This window comes from Uloborus diversus, chromosome 5 (genome assembly GCF_026930045.1).
Source record: "Uloborus diversus isolate 005 chromosome 5, Udiv.v.3.1, whole genome shotgun sequence".
NCBI classification, from domain to species: domain Eukaryota; kingdom Metazoa; phylum Arthropoda; class Arachnida; order Araneae; family Uloboridae; genus Uloborus; species Uloborus diversus.
The window spans coordinates 67,621,594-67,634,726 of NC_072735.1; the positions used below are offsets into that span (position 1 = coordinate 67,621,594).

Sequence of the window (13,133 nt, forward strand, 5' to 3'; positions counted from 1 at the left end):
AAAACCATTTTCTATTTCCTTCTTTTTTTAAATTTATTTAATTCTTTTGGCTGATCTTTGAAATGAAATGAGAGAAAGGGGGGTTCAACTGAACCAAGCACTGCGACCAGAGATCTACTGCACTAGTCCCCAAACAGAGAAGTATTAAAACAGAACAATAGCTAAAGCAAAATTCAACAGACACCTAATAGGAATGTTATGAATCACCTATGGTTCAAGCAAAAGACTACCAAGGTGTTCAAACCTATGGGGGAAAAAAAACCTCAGAATCACACATGATGTGAGTAATAGTTTCTTCAAGAAAGGGGCAGCCCCAGACAGTTGGATCCTTATTGACACCCATTAAAGCAAAGTGCTGCTTTAACCCCCATGCGGTTACACAGTCCCAGGATTACATGTTAAATGGACGAGATATCTTGTCGACCTAATACTATTTTTGTTTAGAAGCCTTATGCATTTTCGGCAATGTGATCCTCAGAAAGAATCGGGACTGTCCTTCTTAGGATGTCCAGCTGAATATGTTCAATGTCATTGTGAGATAACCTCTCCAAAGGGAAGGTTTTTCTCACAACAGCCATCATAAATATACTCCCTAGCTGATCTTTGAAATGATGGATTAAACATTTTAACATCATATTTATGATATTTTCTGAAAATTTGCAACCCGTTTTTACTCTGAATGAAGGGAGTAAAAACCAGGACTGCAGAGTCAGACTGATTTTGGGATCAAAGGTGTAAAATTCCAACAGTCGGAGTTTTTCATTTTCCCTCAAAGTCTGCAACTCTACCAATGCTTGCAGAGTCAAAGGCTCTCAACTCCTGGAGTCGGTCATTTCCCCTCCAACTCCACAGCCCTGGAAAGGGCTGGAAAAGTCACATTGCAAAACAGGCTAAATAGTACATTAGTGTTATTTTTTGGAATATATTACTAACTGTGTCAGTATGCAAGTAGAAAAAAGGCTAAAGTAAAGAATTACCTTTTTTTTATTATTCTAAATCTTCTATACATATAATAAAATAAGATGTTTGTGTGTGTATGTGTGTGTGGCGCGCATCTCGGGAAAACGGTAAGGCCTAGAAAGATGAAATTTGGTATACAGGTGTAGTTTTTGCTGAAGTTGTGCACCTCGGGCTTCGATTTTTGATATTTTAATTAGAAAAAAAGTTATTTAATGTTTTATGAGATTTTTAGTACTTTTAACCTCACAGACCCCGAACCAATCGCGCCAGCCAAATATTTTTTGCACTATAGTGTCCGAAATTTAATTTTAAATATGATGAAAAATTTTTTTTTTGAAGATAGATCAATTTTTATATTTTTTAAGAATTTTTGAAAAAACCTTTATTTTGCATTTTTTTCTAAACGCATCCCGTGAAAAATATAATAACTGCTTTTCTACAATTTTACTATGTAGTAGCCAGAACATTTCGCCCTCTACAGAAAAAAAAAGTTTTCAAAAATATTCAAAAGTTTTTTTTTTACAATTTTTAAAGGCAGAACGAAGATATGAGCTATCGCTTCACCGAAGATCTGCTGTCCGCTGACCGCTTCGAAAATGACGTAACGCAACCACGTGATCTAACTGAAGTGCGTAACTTGCTTTTTTCTTTTCCTTTCCTTCGAAGAATTCATTCGTTTTTTTTTTCTTTCCAGGTATTTCATTTGTTTCTCCCCACCCCCAGATGTTTTGCTAAACATTCGATTTCGGTTAATCAGACGGACTACATCGGATCGTTTTGGTCCCAGTCACTTTTTTTTTTATAATTTCAATAAAAACAATGATTTTTATACTTTGGCAAACTCCGGGTACCACAAAGAAATCAATTTTTTGTGCATTTTAATGAATAAGTAAGCGCGTTTTTTTTGCATGATTTTCTTTTTGTTAGGGAATAAGATTGGAGGTTAGATCAAAATAAATAGAGGTAGATGAGAAAATTTAGAGATGGATCGAATAGGTAGATAGATATACATTGAGTGTACAAAAAATGTTTTTTTTTTTTTTTTTAATTTTGTTCTCGAATTAATACTTTTTTTCTTTTCTTCTTTTTTTTTTTGAAAAGAGATTGTTACTATCAGAGGTAAATTTCCATGGATATAGAGAAAGATAAATCTACAGGTCGATGTACAGTGAAAGATAGGCAGAACCCGTTATTTAAAGAACAACAACCAGGGTTGGGGGGGGGGGGGGCGCCGCTACGATTTGAAAACATTGTTAATTACTGTCAGAGGTAGATACGCATAGATCGTATAGATGGATAGATAGGTAGATAGATAGATAGACAAATGCAGAGGTCGATATAGTAGATGGAGAGCAAGAAAGAGACATGCCCATTATTTAAAGAACTTCAACGGGGTGTCAATGCCTCCCCCCCCCCACACACACCATGACTTTGAAAAAACAATGCTTTCAAGTAAAAGTGAAAGTGTTTTTGGAACAAATCTGATATACCCCCCTCTTGGCGACTTTTTCCTGTTGGCGCCAAAAAAGCGTCGCCAAGAAAACTATGTATGACGTCATATGTCATACATCGTTCTTAGCGATGCTTTTTTAGCGCCAACAGGAAAAATTCAAATTATGTCATTAATTATTTAATGAAATTAATGCATTAATTTTTTTCCGTTGTTTCTCCGGGATACGAGCCCTCGGTCTCATAGTACTTTCGTAATGAGACCTCGGCTCGCCGGCCCTGCCTCAGTCTCATTACTATGAGACCTCGGGCTCGCCAGGACCTCGCTGCCGCTCGGTCCGTTATCCCTCCGACTTTTAATATACATCACAGTCGGATATAAGTCACAGATCTCCTCCGTTCAGTATACAATAAAGTCACAGATTTTATGTGAAATTAACACCATTTTTGTGCTACAAAAATGCCAACCAGACCAAAATACAAACTACCAGAAACACACTAAAAACACAATAATTCAAAATATGTTCACTTACCTTTTTTACTTTTCTTTTACTTCCTCACGTGAGGCAGTGCACATATGTTCCGCTCTTAGGGAAATTATCCCATTTTTTATTATCATTACTTTACAAAAATATTTAAATTATGTTTGTTTTGACAAAAAAAACAACCTTATTTTACTTGTATTTTGTACTCCACCCAATTAATTTCGCGAATTATTTCCAAAAACTTTACAAACATATCCTCATTTTTGTATTCACAATTTTTTTTGTATAAATAATAAGCTAAATAAAATTTAAAATCCCCTAATCTATTATATGTTGGTAGAGTACTTTTAACGTGTCTCCATGTGGATTCAATTGTGTTAGTGTGACATTTAGTTTCTGGATCTACAAAATTAAGTTTATGGTTGACTGTTAAATGCTCATACCCCTCCTCCCCCAATGTATCATATGCCCTCCAACAATCGGAGTGCACCGTCGTGCCTGGTAGTATCCACTGCTTAATTGCCAAAAATAGAGTTTCCCTACCCCTATCCCCAACAGCAACCAAAAAAGTTTTCCCCGAACCCCGTTCAACCCCCCCAAAAACCCATTGTCCCTCAACTGCATGTCCCCGATTATATTTTCTTTTCCCAAATTTAGATTCATCAACTTCAATAACTTTCCCAACCCCCCCCTATTTGTTCGGATTTTAATTCAATGTAATTTAATATTTCTTCATTAATATAATTTCGCCAATCGGCTAAAGTTTGTGATGAAAAAAAATATTGACTTTCAATATCAGCAGTTTTGGTCCCAATTAAAATCTCATGTGTTATCAAAAAAATCTCCTCTATTTTCAACTTGCTAGAACTAAACCATGACCCACTCCTGGTCGTTGCTTCTTTTCCACAAACAACACCCCCAATAACCTTTCTACAAAAAAAAATTAACCCATCTGAACATTTTTTAGTTTTTTTAATTTTCATAACAGAATTACATCTAGAACATAACATTTCATTCTTAAGTAAACCAATTTCCCTTAAAAATTCTAAAAAAACCTCTTTATTTTCAATTAGTTTAAATATAAAAAATCTATTTAGGACTCCGGTACGTCCAAACGTTGGATGACCTGACGAAAAAGAAAAAGAAGATTCATTCAAAAATTTCAATTGATACTTTTGGACAACATCACAAACCGAACTCATAATTAAAATAGAAAATTCAACTAAATTAACATTAAAAAACAACAAGAAAAAGAATACTCTAAAATAAAGTTTGAATTGAAACTTTATTTTAGAGTATTCAACTTAAAATCTCCCTAAGAGCGGAACATATGAGCACCTACCTCCTACCACACAGACACGTGCAAAAAGACAGACTTCGAGAAACTACTTTCCAGCGTTCAAGTTGCAAAACCAGGGTTGCCAAGTTATCGCCTTATTGGCGATTTTCGTATCGAGCGAAAAATTAAAATCTCGCCAAGAGGGGGGCATATCAGAGGAGAGCCGTGTTTTTTGTTATTTTTCGACAAGAATAGATCTAGAAAATATTTTATTTAAATTAATAATGATATAGATATAGATTGATTGATACCGCCACGAAACTTATTTAAACAGCCGTCGAAGGCGGCTGCATTGGCGTAAAAAGGCAGATGATAATATTGATATATAGAGAAAAACATTGATTAATACCGTCGCTAAATTGTCTATGCAGCCGCCGAAGGCGGCAACCCTGGCGTAAAATGGCGGACCAGTTGGTCGCCGAAGGCGGCTAGTAAAGAAATAAATTTATATTCAAATATAAAAGAAACAAAAAAAAGTGCTTTAAAAATTTTTTTTTACAATAACATACAGTTTGTGCTTATTTTTCACCAACTGAAGAAAACTGCCAAAACCCTTAATTTTTTTCACAAATGTGCTTTAAAAGGCTTTAGCAGAAAAAACTAAGATTTTAAAAATTTTTTCTTTATATATATATTTTTTAAATTAACGTTAGCAGATTAAAAAAATATTCTGCTGAGTCAAAAATTTTCTGCGAAAGCCGTTCGCGCGTTCGTCTATATTATGCAAGACTGCCCACCCCCCCTATTTCATTGATGGGACTAGGTTCCTCCAGAGAAAAAACTTTCTCAAAAGAATTTTGTAGTAGAAAAGGTGCAAACAGATGGGTTGTGGCCACTTCATGGTTTATATTTGAAAAAATTGGTCTCCTGGTCTCCCAATGAATTTAAATGTGCAGGACAGGGGCGTAGCTAAAGGGGGTTTTTGGGACAACCCCCCCCCCCCCCCCCCCCGAAACGTTCGTCTCATAAAAAAAGAGAAAAAGAAGAGGGAAGAGAAAGAAAAAAAAAGAAGAAAAGTCAAAACGACTTTTTTCTGAGTAACAAAGGTCAAAAATTCACTTAGCGCCCCCCCCCCCCCCATGCCATTGAAAATCTGCTCCATGCGTGACCCTCAAGCATAAAGATGCCTCCCTCTGCTGAGACAATTTTTTGATAAATGAGTGAAATTTGACACTTTGCTTTAGAAATGAGATTGATTTGTTAAATCCACGTATATGCAGCTTTTCTTTGTCATATATTCTGCAAATTGTTAAATATGTTTAATTTTATGAGCCGCGCAGTGGGAATATTGCATACAGTCGAATCTGTATATTTCGAATTTCACATTAAAGAAAAAAATCGAGATAAAGAGGTTTTGAAATATGGGGGCTTTAAGAAACTTTTTATAGAAATTTGAAATATGATGGCGAAAATTTGAAATCGATACTGAAGACAATATGGGCTTTTGATTAAAATTCCTCTTTATTAGTTTCGTTAGGTATTTATTCTATTATTACATTATTAAGTGCTTTATTTGCGAGTTTAAGGAATCATTTTGACAGTAAAAGAAACTTTAAGCATATCTTTTTCAAGAAAAAGTCTTTCATTGCTTTTTGGTCTCTGATTTTTTTTTTTTTTTGGATTCATTATTGATTCTTTTGAGGTTAGTAATTGCTGCAAATCTAACTTGGCCAGTATTCTACGATTTTCCTCTTTTCATCACTTGAAAAAAACTTATACTTTCTTTTTCACTCTTATCATTTTCTAAGGAATCACAATTTTAAGAAAGAGAGCAACCAAAGAACAGTATTAATCCAGATAACAGAGCGAAATGGCTTTTAACTTGAATGACCTTTAACCATGAACTTGAAATGCTCATCTTGCATGTCAAACCTGTGAATTTCACCCCTTATACTCTTCCAAGAAAGTACGTGAAACGACTGTCCTTTGGTTAATCTTCCTGGAAAGCCTATTCGTTTCTCCCTTTTTTCCACTGCCTCCTCAACTCTTGAAGACAATTCCTCTGTTTCTGAGTTAAGGAAAATGTTTTTGTGTGTTGCTTTAAAGATCATTGGGCTTCGAATCCGAAAATGATAGCACAACTGGAATTCGAGACAATAGAGGTTTTTGTTGGTCTGGTCTCGTGTGTGTCATAGGTTATAGTCAAAATGACCTTTGCTAACCAGAGTATCCATTGCAATCACATTGATTTTTCAGCCAGTATTTACTGCGTATTCTTTTGGAAATGTACAGTCTGTTTAAAATAGTACATTCTAAGTGAAATTTGTTGCATAATGAAGCGAGCAAAACCGATAACAACCTTTTTTAAACATGACGAAAAGGATTTCTCTAAAAAGAGAAGGTTAACGTTGTCTGAAGAAAACGAAGTACAGTCTGCAAAGAAGCATTAGTCCCATTGGACCCTTCTGAAGGTAATTTTATTTTAATTCAAAAGAAAAACTGCATAGCATTACATGAATAAAATTTTCAAAAACAAAATGAATCTAGATTTCTATTAGCTTGGTTTGGATTAAAAAGTAGAAAATAAAAAAGACTTCTGTTTATAATACCTGAAAATTGCTGTTGCTCTCTCAAATAGATATTTATGTAAATTCTAAAGCAGCTAATAAAATTAAAAATAAAGACTTGAGAGGAGAACAGATGGTATGCATTTGAGCGAATAATTTTCTACCGCCTATATTTCTTCCCTAACTTTTTTTATTCAAACTTTATTAACTGTTTTAGAATTAGCATAAATGTAAATACATAAAAAGCAACATATAAATATAACGATATGAAAAGCAATTTCATTTTTTGCGGGTTATAATTCAAGAAGTCTTTTTTTTTTTTAATTTTATTTCATACTTTTAGTGCAAATCAATTAGTAAAAATAGTCTTTATAGTCTGACCACCGATGGGATTGAAAGTTAAACATCCAGTTTACAGGCGGAAATGGAAGTATCAATTAGCTTTCAGGGATGCCAGCTTTTGTAGATGTGTCAGCCTCTAAATTAAGCAGTCACTCTGAAATGAACGGAACACGCTCATCAGATGTTTGTTTTCCCCCTGATTTGGATAGACTGGTTTTGACAAGACGTTGCTAGAAAATTTCACCTTAAATTAAATGGAGGGAAAAGAAAAAAAAGTTGAATTTTCCATAACATTAAAAAAATTAAAAAATTCTTTGCTTTTGTTTTGTTTGACACAAGTATCGGAATTGGAGCACCCCATTCCAAAGTATGTAAGATTCACCTCTCTCTTATTTTTTTTAATACTAAAAAAATTTACATACGCACACCCACCCACACACACATATATATATATATATATATATATATATATATATATGTAAAAGAAGACCCCCCCCCCAAAAAGTCGGGTTTAGCTACGCCTCTGGTGCAGGAGGTAATACCTCCTGCACATTTGAATCCATTGGGAGACTACCAGTGTGTTTACCTAATTTGTTTTTTGTACGCTAAATGCATACAAATTCCAAGTATATTTCAATAGTCATTGTTTTCTTAAACAAAGTTTTTAATGTTTAGTGTTATAAATTATGCTAGAAACTGAGTAAATTCAAATCAAAATCCAATCTATCCATTAGAAAATTAGTGTTGCCATCAAAATTTTACTTGAAAATAGTTGCTTTAGTAGCCTGAAATTCCAAAAATAGTCGCCTAAATAGTCTCCTCAGAGGAACAGTTGAGTTGCATTTTAAATCCATGAAGTTGTTTTTACCAATAATCTTTCTTTAATTTGCTATTTCAAAACTACATCGCTCAACACAACCACACAATACAACATCTTAAAACATATAATAATTTTTAATAATTTAATAATCTAGTAAATACATGAAAATCAAAACTTAATTTCTGAGATTTAACATTTGTTTCAACATTAAGTTCATTTTAAGCATTTGTCGATGAAATTACTTTTCATGTAACATCATGAAGATGTTACATGTAAACAGGCCCGCGCCAAGCCTGATCGGCGCCATCATGCAAAAGCCTTTTAAGCACTTTTATGGCATCTGGCAAAAAAAAAAGTTAACTGTTGGAATGAGGTTTTTAGACAAATATAATGCAGGACAAAGTATGTTGGGCATTTAATCTATTAAAGAAACAATGGGTAATTTTGGAATACAGTGTACATTTACGATTCTACTTCATACCTCAAAGTTATTTCGAGTTCAGTAGCTCCTGTGATATATTTGTGCTTTGAGAAAAGAAAATATTTTAAATATCAAAGTTTACGCCGCTCTTATTCTTAGATTCTATTCTTTTAATATGCAGTTTAGTATTTCTCTCTGCTGTTAATTTTTAATCAACAATCAAACATACGACTGATTGTCAAAAGTATAAAAATATTTACATGATGCATGAGGATTAAAATCTCAAATGCGGAAATAATTATCCCCAACGTATAACTTTAATGTTGGCATGCTTCCAAAAATTTATTTATTTATAATTTATAAAAAATAAAACATAAAATAAGTTGATAAAAGATAGCATATGTCAAATTTTTTTTTCCGATTGTCGAAAACATTAAGATGCAAAAGGACTGAAATCTAAAACAGAGGAAGTATTTTTTTGGGCACATGTGTTGAGCACATCATGTACCCATATCGCTTTCTTTTTTTTTTTCAACAGATATTACAAAATATGACAAAAAGTCACCTAAAATTGTAAAAAGTCGCCAATTTTTAAAAATAGTCGCTTTTAAACCGTTTTTAATCAAAAAAGTCGCCTACAATCAGAAATAGTCGCAAAAGTCGCCAGTGGCAACCCTAGAAAATTAATGTCTTGCAGCAATAAAATTTTTATTTGAAAAATTAAAGAATTATTTCTTTGAAACTGTGAACTGTTAAAAACTTTTCTTTTTGATGTCAGAGCTGAGTGCTCCTTTTAGCAAAATTAAGTTGATAAAGAATTATCTTAATGAGGCATGATTGCAGGGCTCTTAAATTTGCTATACAGGTATTAAATACTGGAAAAAGAAATGGCAAAAAAATGTAATTTTTCGCATTCAGCAACATACACAAAATTTCTTTCAGTTAAATCACAAACCAAATGTGTAGATTCAATCTAATAAAAAATTCTTCAAGAAATTATAAATTGGCAAAGATATCAATGAATAAACGAGTTTAATTTCAGTTGCTTTCAAAAAGAGACAAACGATAATAGCTTTCCCCATGTACAGTTGTGATTATTGATGAAAAGAAGGCCCTTACTCTTTTGTTTCTTTTGGAAAACAATTCGAACAACTCATTGGATCAGCACAAAAACTTAGCATAATCTAGAAAATGTAAATTTGAATAAATTTATATTTTAAACCCTTTTTTTATATGAGCTTTAGGGAAGAGAACCTGGAGTTCAACTAATTACTCAATTAGTTTTTACTACCATAGCTACAAAAAATTAAATAAACTCAAAAGCTAAATCGCCATCAACATTTATCACTCCAGAAGAGAAATTTTCAAGATACTTTTCCAAGCATCAATATTTATAAAAGATAAATAAATTAAGCAAAAGAAACGACGTTATTGTGACAGCAGACCAGATAGCAGTACAACCAGCTGATTGAAACAGACACAGTTAAAAACTAGAAAGGTTACAGATGTTTATTGGGGTATGTTCGAATAGAGTAACCGATCTTACCGCAGCCGGTTTCACTTTCGTGATTAGATGTATTGATTCTTAATTAATTTCGATTAAATTTTTATGCATTCTATATTTCAAACGTATTTTAAAATCAGCAGTATGAATGCCGTACTTCAGTGGGAAAAAAAAAATATTCAACTGAAATTTACTCAGCTGAGGTGGCTGCATTGGATATGATGTGTAGTCGGCGTAAAAAATTATTTTTGATGGTGGCGGAAAACTTATTACTCAGTTAATACGTACACATCAAATTCCAATTATGCCGTTTCAGCAAAAAAGTTTCTCTATACAATTTTCCATAAACTTGACCAATGATCCTCTGTTGTTTCTGATTGAATTGTAATTTAATCAGCCAGAATGGGAGTACTGTTTTCAAGATTCCGGGTGAGTGACGTGAATAAATAATTCGTCTGCAATTATTGTTTTAATCTTTTTCCCTGTGTAATTTACCTATGCCTATTTTTTTTCTTTCAACAAATTTGAAACTAGTAATTTTAGAGAGTAATTCCTCTTGATGTGTGAATGTAACTGAAATGTTATCTTTTTTACTGTTATAAAATATGTTTTTTAAAACTTCATTGAGTTGTTTTTTTCCTCAGTCAAAATATTTTCTCTGTTGACACTTGCACTGATTCTTTGTAAAGTTTTAAACTTTTTGTTTTTATGTTCATGCAGAATTATAGACAACCAATGTTTTGATGCACTAAGTTTTGACACAAGATATGCACCAAAATAATTAATTTGTCCGAAGAAATGCAAATCTATGCCTCATCTTAAAACTTTAATGCACGCGAATCTTTTTTCTTAACGTTTTGCTCGTTACGTTCCCTTGCTCGTTGAGTGATTTTCCATGAAATTATTTGTATGGAATAAATGCTTGTTACACGATGTGATTTTCCCTACGTTTCTAAATTCAACTTGTAAAATAATTGTTTGTATTATTTTTTCTATAATAATGCTGATTTTTTGCTGTTGATATTTCTTCATTCAGTTTTGTTGTGTATTTTTGTTTGAATGACCTTACTGAAACTCTTGGTTTGCTGCCAAGACCTGTTACTAGCCCAAGATTTGGCATTTCTCCATTATTCACTTTAAATACTACTTCCCTAATCTAAATTTAGTTTTGAAGCTGGGGCAGAGATTATTAGATCATCACGCTGAATTAATGTGATTTTAGACACATTTTCCAAAATTAAATGTATTACTTTTGCTTATGAACAGATGATATTTATCTAAGCATAAATTTATCTTTTAACCTTCATAAAAGCAGAAATTATTTGTATTCTGAAAATAAATTTCACTGTGCAGTTTTAAAATGCAGTTTGAATATTTTTTCAAGCACATATTGGGGGAGGTGGTTAATATTTTTTGTATAATTAAATTATCAACAAATAGCACATATGGTCCTACAAATCCTATAATGAAATCACATGGTACAGTTCTATTGAACAACTTTTATTCCAGAAAGTTATTTCAGTAGTACATGAATAATTTTTGGAAAATTAGCTTTATTTTTTTAAAATTTTCATCAAGATTGCAGAAAAAAAAAATTGAACTCCTTTCTTAAAGTTCGTTTTTTTAGTTCACAATAATAGGCAATTTTTGCATTTTTTGACAAAAAGAAGAAAATTATGACATCACTTTCTGACTAAGAAGGTGGGGTAGATGGGTGCACTCTTTGTGGGGCACCTTGGACTGGACCAAACTGCCCCACATAATTTTAATTTTTTTTTCTCTTAAAGCTCAGTAATTATAACAATAATATTCTAAGTGTTTGTTTATTATAAATTCATTTTGTTTCTTGTTACACATGTTTAGAAATAATAATTAAAAAAAATAAATAAATAAATAAAAAACAAGACAGAAGCCAGCAGGGGAGGGTCAGAAAAATTTCGTTTTTTGGACTTCAACTTTTAACACCCCTCCCCCCCTCTCAAATTATCAAAGATCGTTTAAACTTTCGTTTTTAGGGCTTCAGTTGTAAAATAATTTTCGGGGAGTGCCGCCGAAAATTATCGAAAAGTGGCCCCCATACCTCTTTTCCTACAAACATTACAGAAAATCTTCTAAAACCTGCCCCCCCCCCCCCCGTCTCTCCCCAATTTCATTAATGATTGCTTTAAATTTAGTTATCAGTGCTTGAATTTTGAAAATAATCTGGGGAGGAGCTTCCAGAAAGTCTTCCCCCTAAGATCATTGAAAGTCAACCAAAATTATGTTTTTATAGCTTCAATATAGATAAAGATTGCCAGTCTCCTTAACGTTACCAAAGATAGTATTACGATCTTGTTTTAAGGATTTTAATTTCGAAAATTTCTCAGGGATTTGCTCCAATCTCTCATCTTTCAAACATTACCTAAAGATAGTCTAAAACTGAGTTTTTGCAACTAATTTCAAATTTTTTTTTGAAATTACAGTTAAAATGCAAATAAATTGCTTTTTAAAAGATTTAAATTCAAAGAAGTCTCGGAGGAGCGCCCCTGAATCTCCTCCCTCTACATTTCCAAAAATTGTCTAAAATGTATTTTTGAAACTACAAATTGAGAAAATTTCTGGGATTTTGGCCCTTGAATCTCTTCTCCCCTTAACATCACCAAAAATCTTCTAAAACTGCATTTTTAAAACTACAATTTAAAAAATTTCATTGGTGAGCTCCTGAATTTATTTTAGTAACATAATTAAGGACCTAACAATTGCAGTTTCCAAAAATGGACGAGGGAGCAACTTCAAACCACTTCTCCCTCTAACATTACCAAAGATCTTCAAAAATGCGTTTTCAAAACTACAAATTATTAAACTTTCCAAAGAAGCCTCTGTATTTAAGACACATGAGATATAAAAAAAGAGGTCTTCCAATTTCATATACCTCCCAATCATTGATCAAGCAGTGGCAGTAACTTCTGGCTAAGAGTTTCAGTGTTGCAATAAAAACAGTTACTGGTGATCCAAAAGAGTGTTTTAATCCCTTTGACAAAAACCAAAAAGAGTTAAAAATTGCATTTTTAGGCCCTTGATTTTGAAAACTTTTCGGGTCAGAGTTCCCTATCCCTGCTATCCTCCCTAATATCACAAAAGGTGCACTTTCAGAATTTTTATTTCAAAACTTTACAGGAGGACAGCAGCCACTTACCCGCCCCTTATTCCGTCGTACCGAAGAAAATAGAAAATCATATTTCTGAGACTTTGATTGCAAACAGTGTTCTCTGGGGAACCTCTTTTCCTTGCTTGAGATTGCCAAAGAGAACTTTAGATTGTGTTTTA

At 32.9% G+C, this 13,133-nt stretch overlaps 1 protein-coding gene across 4 annotated transcripts in view; it reads left to right on the forward strand.

The window, feature by feature from the left end:
- The first annotated feature begins 10,029 nt into the window (after positions 1 to 10,029).
- The window catches only part of LOC129221872 (endoplasmic reticulum junction formation protein lunapark-like), a 69,465-nt gene continuing 66,361 nt past the window's right edge, over positions 10,030 to 13,133 (forward strand). For 3 of the 4 annotated variants that reach the window (XM_054856237.1, XM_054856238.1, XM_054856239.1), the window contains exon 1: positions 10,043 to 10,256. In XM_054856237.1, the coding sequence (XP_054712212.1) occupies positions 10,230 to 10,256 (27 nt within the window). In that variant the 5' untranslated portion in view covers positions 10,043 to 10,229. Of the gene's footprint in view, positions 10,257 to 13,133 lie in introns of all 4 variants that reach the window. The other variant, XM_054856235.1, reaches the window with a different exon arrangement.